This window comes from Ammospiza caudacuta, chromosome 3, assembly GCF_027887145.1.
Source record: "Ammospiza caudacuta isolate bAmmCau1 chromosome 3, bAmmCau1.pri, whole genome shotgun sequence".
NCBI lineage: Eukaryota > Metazoa > Chordata > Aves > Passeriformes > Passerellidae > Ammospiza > Ammospiza caudacuta.
This window is the reverse complement of record NC_080595.1, coordinates 40,329,308-40,343,028: the sequence shown is the minus strand read 5'-3', so window position 1 is coordinate 40,343,028 and position 13,721 is coordinate 40,329,308. Positions and strand designations below refer to the sequence as shown.

General features: G+C 48.0%; 2 protein-coding genes across 2 annotated transcripts; one reads left to right on the top strand and one right to left on the bottom strand.

Annotated features, from left to right (window-relative positions):
* LOC131555117 (epoxide hydrolase 1-like) lies at nt 1–9,402 on the top strand. Its single transcript, XM_058800848.1, has 10 exons — nt 1–143; nt 1,470–1,493; nt 2,359–2,572; nt 3,379–3,559; nt 4,387–4,617; nt 4,978–5,107; nt 5,423–5,637; nt 7,492–7,600; nt 7,940–8,059; nt 9,002–9,402. The coding sequence occupies exons 1-10, from the start codon at nt 115–117 to the stop codon at nt 9,201–9,203; spliced, it is 1,455 nt and encodes a 484-aa protein (XP_058656831.1). The 5' UTR covers nt 1–114; the 3' UTR covers nt 9,204–9,402.
* MAD2L1BP (MAD2L1 binding protein) lies at nt 9,303–12,703 on the bottom strand. Its single transcript, XM_058800849.1, has 2 exons — nt 12,490–12,703; nt 9,303–11,852 (listed from the first exon to the last, which is right to left on the bottom strand). Exons 1-2 carry the CDS (start codon nt 12,673–12,675, stop codon nt 11,322–11,324), a joined length of 717 nt encoding a protein of 238 aa, XP_058656832.1. The 5' UTR covers nt 12,676–12,703; the 3' UTR covers nt 9,303–11,321.
* Between the last annotated feature and the right edge of the window lie 1,018 nt (nt 12,704–13,721).

The following is a 13,721-nucleotide window of genomic DNA, read 5'->3' as shown; positions in this document are numbered from 1 at the left end:
CTGAGGGACGATGTGGTTTGCGCTGTCCCCGAGAAAACGTCACTGCGGAAGAGAAAGCCAGAGAGGAGAAGCTGGGAGTGTGTCGGAGCAGCGGCCAGGCAGGGAGCAGCAGACATGTGGCGGGAGAGCCTTCCAAACGCATGGTGAGATCTCCTCGGCACGGGAGCAGGGATCCAGAGCGGGCTCCCCGCGCTTGGGCAGCGTGAAAGCCCCGGGAGGGTCAGCAGGTCGTGGGAGAGCGGGAGCAGGAGCTGAGATCTCCTGAGCACGAGTGCGGAGGGGGTGCTGATCCACTGAGCCTTGTTTGTGCCGCTCAGAGAGCTGCTGGGACAGGCTGGCTTTGTTAGAGCGGGGCTTGTGCTGCTGCCTTGATAACCGCTCTCACACCCCTGCTCACCGTCGTCCCGGATGTAAGTGCAGGGGGATAGTCCTACCTGTTGCATAAGCTGTTTGTTCTTATGAGCCCTAAGGTTCTTCCATGTCTGGAAGTGATTTAAGGGAAAAAAAGCATGCATAGGCTGTTTCAGCAAGTGCGAGCAAATTGCCTTGGAGGTAGCTGAGATATCCAGTACAGGCTCCAGGTTCTGCACTTCAGACAGCAGAGGGAAACAATTCTAGGGTGTAACAAACACCCAGTGGAGTTGGTTTTTCATGGATTAGCAAATCTTTTTCCTTTTTGTTTTGGCATTTGTTTTGGGTTTTTTTCTCAAAGTACTATAATTATTGTACCAAAGAACTCCCTAATGTAGCTGCATACCACAAGGCAGAGTAACAAGACTTGCTTCTATTGTTGCTAGATTTTAGATTGTGCTTTTGTACCAGAAGCTACTAGGCTTAAAGTGAACCGAGGAGGATACTTTCTTTTCCTAGTAGACAGGGGAGACCTAAAGGCTTGATATCCAGTCAGGAGTAGCTAAAAGTGTCAAAGGTACAGCAGCTCCTTAAACTCTGGACAGGGAAGGGTCCACAAGCCTCTGCTGGAGCCAGCCCTGCAGCACGATCAGCACCGCATGGCTGGGAGCAGAACTGCCCTGTAGCTCGGAATTGCCCTGCTGGGGCTGTGCGCCTATTGCAACACAGCAGTCAAAGTAAACTATTTTCTTGGCTCAAGCTACACAGCTGCTCACGGGATGAAACACTGCAAGGACACTTATGCAGTTGTTTTCTGCCTTTCATCTAAATTGTGCTGAAGGAGGGAATATTATGGCAACAAATTATCTAGCTAAAGCACAGCCCAGAAACCCTGTCTCTTTGTACAGAGGCAGAGCTTTGTGAGCCCCTCTCTGCCCATCCTATCCTAAGAGTACGAAAAATAATGGCAGATGTTGCCAGGTGGCTAAAGAGCTTGTGATCACATCCCTGGGAAATGAGTGGTGCTGGCAGTAGACATTCTTTTCACCACCCAGAAGCGTTGGAATAGGACAACACTATCGGACTGTAAGAATCTTTCTGTTTTTTCCCTTTTGTAGGGAGAGCATCATGTCCCGGATCAGGTGAGTGGAATAGCTGTTCTGTGCTGCAGTCCTCTCTTTTGGTTACTGCCCTAACTGGGCCACAGTGTCATTCCTTCTGTACTCTGGATAACAACAACAACAAAATCTTCACTCACAGCCCCCTTGCAGCCCCCTGCAGGAGCCCCCAACACCTCTACTAATCCCTAAGGGAAGCTGGGGAACTTGAAACACAAGTCAGAGGGGTGGGAAGGTACACTACATTTAGGACTGCATGTCTGTCAACTCCAGCTCTGGCAACTTGGCTCCCACACCTCAGGTGTGGGACCTTGCTGTTCAGAACAGAAACAGGGACACCAGCAGATACTCTTTACTTGAGAGCTACAGCAGAGAGCCAGGATTGCCCTAAGAGATGATTGAATCTGTAGGGTAGTTGTGCATGAAGCACTGGCAAGAAGAGGAGCATGTCCAGCACATCCGGCTTTCTTCAGCAGCTGGAGACATTTGTTTTTTTTCCTGCTCCTCAGCTCACTCTGCCCACTCAGTTTTTATTCCTGGGCAAGTCCAGCTGCTACTGTCTCATTTACTGCAGCACCTGCCTCAAAGTAGCTTGGCCCGTATCCTATTGGACTTTGTCCCCCTGGGCATCCTGGTTCACAAGGAAAGGGACAAAGAAGACTTGTGATCAGCAAGGACTTGAGACCCCTAAGAAGCCTTGGTAGATAGAACCCTGCCCCAAATCTTACCTGTGATCTTCAAAAATAACAGAAATACCCAGTTCCTGCTGACTGCCTGGGATTTGGATGCTTTTATCCCTGCTTAGTCCCTATAGATGTGTAACCAAGCCTCAGCATAAGTCCCTTTGACACTGCTGTCGTTGAACACAAGCAATTTTGTGCCTCCCCAGGCCTTTTGACTATTCTCAGAAGAATGCAGTCCTGGTCCCTGTGGCTGCCCTGGGGGTTGGAGGGATGCTGCTCTGCTGGCTCAGATCTGGACGCAAGATGAAGACAATTGACATGGGTGATGGGTGGTGGGGCGCAGGCGAAAGGCCCCCCAAAGGGAAAGAAGACACAAGCATCCATCCCTTCAAGATTGAAACATCTGACAAAGAAATCGAGGTACAGCTGCCTGGGGGGTAAGGAGGGGCAGAAAGCTGCAAGGGGAGGTAGTCCATCACCCACCTCACTGCCTCGAGGTGATGCCTTGGGGCTGACAGCAGGGCACTTCCATGTGCCAGGGCAGCTACCCAGCTCCATTGGATGATGCTCTGGCTCACCCCTCTTTATGAAGGGGATTTGAGCTCCAGTCCCTTGCAATGACCCCCTAAAGACTTTCTGAGACAGCAGCCCCCCTGTGCAGTCTGGGGCTTCTCCTGCAGAAAGGCCATGCTTTGAGCAGCAGACTTTGACAGTGAGTCTGTGGATGGTGGAGCAGGGCAGGAGAGCATTGGGACAGCTGTGGCACCAGTAGGGCAGGACTGAGGGGCTTCCACAGAGGAAAGGGCTGTAAGGCTGAAGAGAGATGGTGTCTTGACTGCATCATAGCTCCTCCATGCCTGCATGCCTGTCTCTGTCTGACCAAGCAGCAACCAGCAGCTCAAGGTGAAATTCTTATTCTCCCAGCCAGCAGTGCTGCCAAGCTCCTAGCACCAAAAACTCTGAAGTGAGTTAGGAGCAAGCCAAGAGTTAGCAGCACCCACCACTCCTGGGTGCCCATGGGGAACTTGTAACCTGTAGAAAATTGTATTCCACATACAAACAATTCAAGTGGTTCATTAGAGTATGATACTTCTTCAGGAGGGCTTGTGGTGTCCCAGAGAGCAATACAAAAGCCAGCAGAGCCAGGAGAGCCTGTCTGTGCCTGCCCTGGCATAGGGCACATGGCAACAGCTGGCCAGCCTGGCAAGAAGGGCTCCCTTCCACAGGACCTGCACCAGCGCCTGGATCGGTTCCGCTTCACACCGCACGTGGAAGGAGCCGCCTTCCACTACGGCTTCAACTCCAGCTACCTGCGGAAGGTGGTGGACTACTGGAGGAATCAGTTTGACTGGCGCAAGCAAGTGGAAGTGCTGAACAAATACCCCCACTTCCACACCACCATTGAAGGTGAGGGGGCCTCTGTGCCTTGAACAGGTCTCACTTGGAGATGCACAGCAAGAAGGGGGAGATGTAAAAAGTGACGATATTTGAGATAAGCTATGCATGACAGCTTTGTGATACAAATGAAATATAACTAGTGGAGGCTCTATTATTAATAACCTTATAGGGATTAAGGTATGGTAATATGGTAAAGTATGGGATTACACAATGGGAATAAGATTAGGTCTGCTTCAAGATGAGCTTCATCTGGCTCTGAACCCATGTTAACTAACGATGAGGTGGTCTTCAGTGATTGCCTTGAAGCCACCTTTGAAAAACTGTGAAATTTAGCCAAACTGAGGCTGGAATATCCCTCCCCACCACACACTAGTTTAGCCAGGTGAGCTTAGCCAGACTTTACAAAAATTATCTCTAGATTAGGGTAGAACGACTTTACATAATTGATCTCTATGTTAGACTTCTATCATGCCCTTTTTCATGTTTCTCTTTTAACTACTGTAATGTTTTTGCATGTATCTTACCCCCATTGTGCTATACATTCAAGTGCAGTCCTTACTTATATGCTATGAGACCAGTTTCTCAGGAGATGGATGCTAATCTCCAGTGACCCCAATATCTGTGGCTGGGGTCAATATCTCTGTCTGTATGCAAAAGATGAGACAACTGATACTATGCCAGGCATTCCCTTTCAGCCAGGCATCTTCTTGCAGTGGGCTGATTTTGGAACTTCTACTCCAGATGCTAATTACAGTTTTGCCTCCCTCCTTCTACAGAATGCAAAGTAGAAACTATGGCCCCAGAGGTCTAATTTTTCTTTCTTGGATGTGTGACAGGGATTGATATCCATTTTATCCATGTGAAGCCATCCTATGTTCCTCATGGTCAAGCTGTTCGACCTCTGCTGATGGTCCATGGCTGGCCTGGCTCCTTCTATGAGTTCTACAAGATCATCCCTCTGCTCACGGAGCCAGCCAAGCACGGCCTGAATGAGGGTGATGTGGTGTTTGAGGTCATCTGCCCCTCCATCCCAGGATATGCTTTCTCAGAGGCCTCTCACCAGAAAGGTAAGCAATGAAAAGGCTCTGTTGGAATTGCAGTTTTTGGAGTAACACCTCAACTATCCCAGGCAGCCCTGGGCACTGCAGTTTGTAGTGCAGATGCCTGGCTCTTCACTAAGCCCCATGTGGCTGAGCCTTTGGGGCTGGCTGTGGAGATTTGCAATACTGGAAGTCAGGTCTGATTTCATTTTCCACTGAATTCCTTTCATCTTGTGTTCACTTTCTTTCCAAGGAGTGAGGCAGAGCAGCATTGCACACTGTCCCTTCCCACAGCCCCATACACACGTGCCTCAGTCAGGTCATAGTCTTTGGCCAGGGGAGGAGCACTAGGACCAACAGGTCTCCTGTGTTTCCCTTTACCTACAGGGTTTGACTCCATAGCCACTGCCCGGATATTCCATAAGCTGATGAACAGATTGGGCTTCAAGGAATACTACCTACAGGGAGGGGACTGGGGATCTCGCATTACCACTAACATGGCCCAGATGCTGCCACAGTAAGTAGCAAAGGAAATCAGTGCAGAAAAGCTGCCTCCAGTTCCTGCCCTATCTTCTGGCTCCATAGTCCTACCTTCTGTTTGCCCTGCCTCTCATTCCCTTCTGCTCTGCATCCTTCAGGGACAACCCCATCCTGCATATTCAATTGCTTTCATATGTTGTGTATTGAATTTTTTTAAAACCATGATGAACCTGAAGGACTTTGTGTATTTGATTCAGTCCAGTGTTTATCTCACAGCTGCAGTCAGACTTGTTTTCTAGAAAACTTGGAGACATAAAATTGCTTGATTTAACCCTCTATTCCTTATTTTTAGGTCTGTGAAAGGGCTTCATCTGAATCTTGTTTTCATCAGCACACAAGGCTTGGGAAACATGATTCGTACAATGCTTGGGGCTTATGTACCATGGCTTGTAGGCTTCAGCAGGGAAGATGTTCAACGTTTCTACCCTTTCATGGAGAAAAACATTTATGAAATCCTACGAGAGTCTGGATACTTACACATCCAAGCCACCAAACCAGACACTGCAGGTAATGTACCTGCTCTGTATCCCTGTGAACATGCTGCACTAATCACTTGTGGTACATGAAAACAAAGGCCAGCCAAATTTGAGAAGCAATGACTTCTGGTGACTTGAGTGCAAGACTCATGGGAGTAATGAGCTTATGGGGATGAGAACTGTATAAAATGAAGCTAAAAGAAACCACTCAAAAAAAGATGGAGATTTCAAGTATATCTTTTCAAGGTCTCTTAAATAGTACACCACTTTCCTTGAGAATGAACTCTTTTCCATAGTGTCCTTCAAAAGTAAAACACAGGGTTCTGAAATAGAATCTTTGAGAAGTAAATGGGGCTGAAAACAAGAAAAATATCACAAGCAAAGAGGTGTAATGTGAAAGTTGCAAAAAGGTAGACAAAGCTCAAACACCTGAAAAGCCAGAATGCTGACATCCTGAGGCCAGTGGATAAGGCCTGTGAAGAAAGATATAGCCATTTCATTATGCTATGAGGAACTCTTTGCATCAGTACCCACCAGAGAGGATTCTGACTTTATTGAAGTCATCCCTCATCAAGAAAGACAGTAAAGCTGTCTCAGGCTGGGGTCAGATTTGGAGACCAGAGAATAAACAGCCCCCCATCCCAGCAATTCACCAAAGGAGAAGAAGCTCAAACTGGAATGTCAGTGAATGCCTAGACTATTGCTTGAAGTGATTGCAAACCCAAAGAAATAAAAGGAGATAAACAATATACCAGGTGGGAGGGAGTTGTTGTGGCAGTAGTGTTTCTGGTTGCTTGGGTGTTTTTAAGGGCCAAAAAGTGAAGGGATCCACAAAAAAAAAATGAAGACCAGTATGTCTAGTCTCTCTCTGATCAGAAATCTGACAGGATTGTTTAAACAAGGAGAATTGATTTATAGGGGATATCACAGGGAAATCATGCTTCAAGAATCAGAGTTCTGGCAGAATCAAACCGCTGTAGATCCACTAATGGAACTAATATAATTTCCAAAAATATTTTGTTGGGGCTCCTTCCCCAGCATCCTTAAGAAATTGAACTGCCTTAAGAAAAGAAAGCTAGTCAACATGAGAATCCAAGCACAGGAATAAATCCACAAGTTCCAGGGGAAGGAGAGAATCACAAAAATCTGTGCTGACATCTGTACCCTTTAACAAGATCCTAGCTTCTCTATGAATAAAAGTTAATAATTAGATGTAAAACTGACAGTTATCCAAGCTTTGGTTTATAAGTGACTGGTTGGTAAAACCAGCCAATAAAACCTGATATCAACAAAGTTCAAAGCAGTTTAAGTGGGTTCAAGTTTGGCTGCTCCCGTATGAGAGATTCCATGAGTCAAAGGTAGTGCTCTCAAAAAATCAGCTGGATCAAAGATTAAGGCACTTTTGCAAACTCTAAAAAAAATGAAAAGCAAAAACACAGAATCCCTTATATGTGTGATATTCTGAATCTATTGTATTCTTGTTCACCCTGTTTCATACATATATTTTAGAATCAGAATACATTCCATCCTAAGCAGGACAGTGCTCCCAAATATTTTATCTGACATTTCTTTTCAGATTGCCATCTCTTTACATCTGAATTTGCTCCTTTTGCCACACATCACCAAGAAGCCAATGGAACTTCTTTAACTCCCAGCTTCTTTTGTATAGGAACTATCTGAATTTGTAGTGCCCTCAGACACAGCCAAAATTCCTCTGCAGGGAATTTGTCACAAATAAAGTACTATAAGGGATAGATAAATACACACTCTTTGTGTACTGAATTCTCTAGAAAACTCTGAGCTCTTCATCAAAGTCCAGTTTAACTTGCACTGAAGTATTGCAATGCCAGGCAACTGCAACAGCTCTTCTCTTCTCCTCACTTAGGTTGTGGACTGAATGACTCCCCAGTGGGGCTTGCTGCATATATTATGGAGAAATTCTCAACCTGGACAGACAAATCATTTCGGAATAAAGATGATGGAGGCTTGGAAAGGTAAGATGTTAGGTTATGTTATTTTGTGAGAAGTCTCATTAAAAGAATGACTGGTGGGAACTAATATGAGGATACAGGTAAGATACTAGCCTGGCAAAGCTGAAATTTAGGTAGGAAAGGCTGACATAACAAACACTAGTTTAAACTTAGAGCAGACTGCCTGCACACTACTGCTTCAGCACCAGTCGGTTTTGCTCTGAACACACAGAGATTAGGTGCCTACTAATCTGCTGCCTGAAAATAAGCAGAGATTAAGGGGGACAGCAGTTCTTGAGGGCATGAGCCTACCATAGAGCACTGAGCAACAGCTTCCAGTTAAATTTCTTCCTCTCTCAACAGCAAATACTCTCTTGATGAGCTTTTGACCAATGTGATGATTTATTGGGTGACATCCTCCATTGTGTCCTCAATGCGATACTACAAGGAAAACTTTTCCAAGGACCCAAGAATTCATCACAGGTAATTATGTGGCAAGTTGCAAGGTAGATTTGCAAATGAGGTTGAAACATTTGCCTGTATCAACAGTTAGATCACTTACAACAGCAAATTTAATTCTGAGAAAAATGAAAGTCCAAATTCTTACTTGCTTTGGATAAATGTAGTTAAGGGTCACTTTTCTTTTGAACTTGTAATGCACACAAGGTAGCTTGCAGCCAAGACAAAGACTTAAAGCACCAAGCAAAGTCTTGTGTTCAAAATATAAGTCTATATACTTATTCACCAAACAAATGTGACTTGTAGCCCAGTTCAGTGAAAACAAAACAGAAGATCATGGGCACACCAAAGAGAGAAGTATAAACTGAATTAGGAAGGCTACTGCTTGCTGCAGGATAAGCTAAGAACTACAAGAGTTAAGCACGAACCTGGGGTAGCAACTTGGAGAGCAGTACTTGAAACCCAGCACCTCGTGACAGATGGCTCATTAAGATGATGCTAAGAGAGGCTGACCACAAAATATTGCTGAGCAGACAAGTAACTGATCATCTGAACAAGTGGGGGAATCTTTTTCTTGGGGGACTGAACCAGCCCCTTTCTTCTCCAGAGAGTAATTTGTTATGCATTTGGTATCATATTCTAAAGCAAATTGCCTGGCTCATTTCTCAAAGAGGTGTGGTACCTTGTCATTAGCACAACACTTAAAGTTAAACTCAAAGATGGGGAACATTTCAAGATCAACCCATGTGCAAACTTGGTTCTACTTTGCACTTCTACAGATATCATCTTCTAAAACTCAATGATACCTGAATAGAAATGAAGCTCCTCAGTGGAGTGCAGACCAGGGGGTGGCTGCACTGCACAAAGTGGGGAAACTTTTCCAGCTGAATGTGTTCCCAGAGACAGAGGTTTTATAGACTTCCCCCAGGACTGGTTTCAACAATGCAATGAACTTCTGTCTTCCAGGGTTAGCGTACACGTTCCCACAGGGATTGCAGCTTTTCCTCAGGAGATTATACACGTACCACGTGTCTGGACAAAGAATGTCTACAAGAACATCGTCACTTACACTTACATGCCACGTGGAGGGCATTTTGCTGCCTTTGAGGAACCAAAGCTCCTGGCACACGACATCATGCAGTTTGTCCGAAAAGTGGAACAGCTGTGAGCCTGCAGTTGAAATATGTGCACAGAATGGAAACAAGTGGCTCTACCAGTGACAGAACCTTCAGACTGGGTTTGTTTAATCCCTCAAAATAATCTCATATAGAAGCCAGCATTTTATTTTGATAATAATTACAGTCTTGATTTTTAAAATTCAATTAATAATGTTTTCATAAGGAAAAAAAAACCCAAAACATCCAAAATGCATTTTGTGTTCCTTAGTTCCCAGCACCTTATCATTGCTGCATTCATAGTTCAAGTATAACAGAATATGTAAACAGTTTATTGCAGTAACATTGCACTCAACTGAGGAAGAGGGGTAAAAGGAACTGGCCAAGGCTTCTGTTTAAAAGCTTCTTTAAACACTTGGGCACCTGCATTCTTAAACATGTGTTACAAGCAGCTTTGGTGGAAGCATAAAAGGCTTTGATCTCCTGAGCACAACCACTCCTACATTCAAGTTATATTTTTCCTTCAAGAGGCCTGAGATTCCATATTCAAGTGGGCAGCTGCACATAAGGCAGCTTTCATCACTCAAAGTTCTTCCCCTAGAACAAGCTTAAGAAGCAGCTACTGCACATTGTAAACAGATATTAATGGATACTACAGCAGAGAGGGCACTCTAGTGTTCTCCAAGCTCAAAAATTCCAAATTAAGTTCCTACTACTTCTATCATCTCATTCCATCAAAAAGGTCAAAATTAAAATATGCACCAAGTGTAGAGGGTTACTTCAACCTTCACCCTCACAAAGGACTTTTACCATCCCATTGTGCATTTTTGACTAGTAACAGCAAACACCCTCACTACCAGTAGGTTCACCTTTCTCTTCAAGTGGGATGGAGTTCTTTCAAGCTACTGAAAGCTCATTACAGCACAGATAATTGCACAGCAGACTGAAGACAATTCCAGCAGATATCTAGCTCTAACACACTGCTCCCAGGGCTTCTCTCCCTGTCCTGTTCTGCAGTAGACACCAGCCCAGAAGAACAGGCTCAAGTTCTGATTCTAGGTAATACAGTCTGACTAAGAACACAAATTTGGCAGGTAAAGATAGTGCTAAACTTGATCACATTCCCCTGATTTCTATGCATTTCAGAAACATTTAAGTCAAAGTTTCTTCCTCGAGTGAGAGTAATCTTCCATTATTGCAGTAGCACTTCTAACTTTCTCTGAAGGGAGTTAGCAAAGAAACTACTTACTTTTAATCCTGTATCTAGCCAGTTGTCAGGGCTGTTAGGCAAAGATTAGTAAAAAATATAAAATTGCTTATTGTTACCCTGCCTCCACGGTACCAGTCTCTTTCCATCTCCAAGACAGTGCTAGTTACAAGACTTTTTAGTTGCTGAAAATACTTACTTTGGAAGATTAAGGAACAGAAAGTGAGTTATGGGAAAGTGTAATTTTACCAAATAGATGGACAAGCACTTGAATACTCAAGAGGGGCGCACACCACGGCAGCTGAGGCAGCGTCGGGAGCTGCGGCTGCTGCCTGCAGGGTTGCCTGGGGCCCTGGAAGCGGCTCCGCCCATCTCCACGGCAGCCCTGGCCCTTGGCAGGAACTGCCTTCATCCTGCCCCATTCTTTACTAGCTGGGAATAAATCCCTCTGCTGCAACAATGTTACCTCTGTGTGTCGGTCCAGCTACGCCCGCGGGTTTTCCTGCTGTGGGGACCCTTTTAAGGACTGCAGGATTTCCTCCCAGAGTTATTTTGCAGGAAGTAACTTCACCTAAGACAGCCTATGGGTAACATGGCAAAGGCGGGGTCAGAAAACGGCCATATTAAAACGCAGGAGGAGATTGTACCTATCCAGTTCAGCAGTACTCAGCAGGGGAGTTTTACTCCCAACACGTTAATTCATCCCGAGTCACAGATCAGGTCCCTAAGGAATCGCTGGACTTGTGTGCAACTGTGCCTTAAAGTGGATTTGCCTTCAACAACAACAACTCGGGAAATAAGGACAACAGAGGAGTGCAGCAAGATACAGGAAGGCAGAATAGACACCATGAAAAAAAAATTCAGGCACACATGGTTCAAAAATACACAGTTACATTTGCTAAAATTAACACCTAAATAATAAAAAAGTAATCAATATTCCAGTTAAATTTCTATGGAAAACCATTCATTCACTAAAGCCTTTGAGGGTCACTGGGGCTTGGAACCAGACATACTCCTCCCAAGCAGGTGCTGTGTGCTGTGGAGGTGAGGCACTGACATGGAGGTCTCCATCACAGGACAGCTTAACAGTCAGCTTCCTCCCTCGGCTCGGCACTTGGTAGTTGAGCCTGGGCCGGAACCACTCAACACCACAGTCACGGTGGCCCTGGACCAGGACAACAGTGCCTGTCACAGGGAGAGCCTTAAGTTCGCTGAAGACATCAGCAACAAACAGGCGGTGAAAGAGTTGGCGAACGCAGGGTGCGGTCTGGAGGCTCTCTTCAGCAGAGCCCTCACAGAACCCCTCCAAATTCAGCTCATAGAGCTCCTTGGGGTTCATGACATTGCCTCCAAGTAGGAAAAGAACCCGAGGAACCAGTGTCAGACTAAACATGACTTCCAGGTGCTGGAACAATCCCTCCAGCTCCGTCAGCAACTGCTGGCACTTTCTGCTTGCCAGGCCCAGGGAACGCGGTTTGTCAATTCCATCTCCACCCTCGAAAATAAAAATTCACATTAACACATTTAGTTATGAACATGTATTATACTCTGCAGAAAGCATGGCCCATCCCAGAGTGTCAAGGAACCAGCAGCTTGTGTTCATTTTGAGAGCTACAGGTACCCACATGGGGAAGACGCACATCTACTCCCCACATCAGGAGATGCAAGAGGAACACAAGAGCACAATCCATAGCTACTCAGTTAGAATCTGAATCTCGCTACTAATGAATTCCAATAGGAATTAGAAACCCATTTTTCAAAGATCAGCCACCTCTCTGAAATCACTTAATAGTACCTTTTTTGTTTGGTTGGTTTTTTTGCTCAGAGGTAACAAACAAAGCAGTAACACGCTTTGAGCGGAAAGCGGGAAGCAATCAATTAGGAACAATTTGTTGGCACCTTCAGCAGCCTGAACTTAAGGCTGCCTTTGCCTCGTTTTTAAAAGAAGAGGTTACATTTAGGGATGTAGCCACAACAAGCGCTTTACTTTAAAAGCGCCGACACGTCGCCGTGCGAGTCCCCAAGGGAGAGCAGGAGCTCGCAAGCAAAGCTCAAACGCCACGGCCTCCCTAATCCCCGGCCCAGGGGCCGCCCCCGAGCACGGGTCGGACCCCGCGGCCGCCGCGCCTCACCTGGGCCGCCCGCCGGCAGAAGTAGGCCAACTGCTCGTAGGGCAGCGGGAGCTGGTTCCGCTGGTGCAGGACGTGCTTCAGGAGCTCGCACGCGAAGCGGTAGCCGCTGCCCCGGCACACAGCTCCCGGGAAGGCCACGGCCACGGCCGGGCTGCCCAGCACCGCCCTGTCCCCCCGAGGCCCCATCCCGCTGCTGCTGCTGCCGCAATCCAGCGCCGCCAGCGCCGGGAGCGAGGAACCGTGGCACACACACCGCCCCCAACGGCCGCCGCGGTTTAAATGCCGCCGCCGCCGCGCAGCCTCACGGGAGTGGCGCACGGGCCGCGCCGCGCGGTGGGCGGGGTGGGAGGCGGGGTCTCTGCGTAGCCCCGCCCCTCCGCTCCCCCGCCCGCTGCCGCCCCGGGGCCGCCCGGCTGAGGCCGTGCCGGGAGCTCGGGCTGCTTCCTGTAGGGCTGTCCGGGGAGGGCCGCAGGAAGCGGCTCCGCTGTCCCCCGCCCCGCTCCCGGCAGCCCTGGCGGCTCCGCTGTCGTGCAGAGGAGCCGCCGCCGCGCTGCCGCGGGGAGGCGGAGGCGGGGAGCGTGCAGGGAGGGCCGTGTTTGGAAACATTGTGCCTAGCGCCCCATTGGGTGCCGCCTCCAGCATACGGGGAGTGGAGGGCGGGCTGGCGAGAGGAGCCGCTCCGAGGCTGCTTTACCGCGGCCACCTGTGCGGAGCGCCACGGAGGGTGTCGGTTGTACACGAACAATGACCCAGAGTCGCTCTCCCCAGGGCATGCGGCGGGGAAAGGGAAGGCGCAATGGCCGTGGAACTGGAGACTGGGAATTGAGGGGATGCGGCGCACAGCTAGAGGTTCTTTTGCGGTTCCGGCCCCCCCCCCGGATTGGATCTTAATGTGTGTTTTGGGATCGCTCTGCGTCGGGCTGCTGCCTCTGCGTAGTCATGAGGTACCTCCAATGCCAAACAGCTTCGAAAGTGCCCCAGTTTCCCGAATCCAGAATGACTGATCCCTCGATGTCAATAACCAGGGAACCCGGGGCTGTGAGCTGCCAAAGGGATAACCCACGGGCGTACGCAGATCCCGGCGAGCGGGGCGCGGAGAGCGGTGGCATCCCGCGCGTTGTCGGCCGCGGCCGACAGGCGGCGCCCTCTCCCTTGGACTCCAACTCCCATCAGCCCCCGCGGATGGAACCCGTACGGGAGCGAGCTGGTTGCGCCGCGGGGCACGCCGGGAG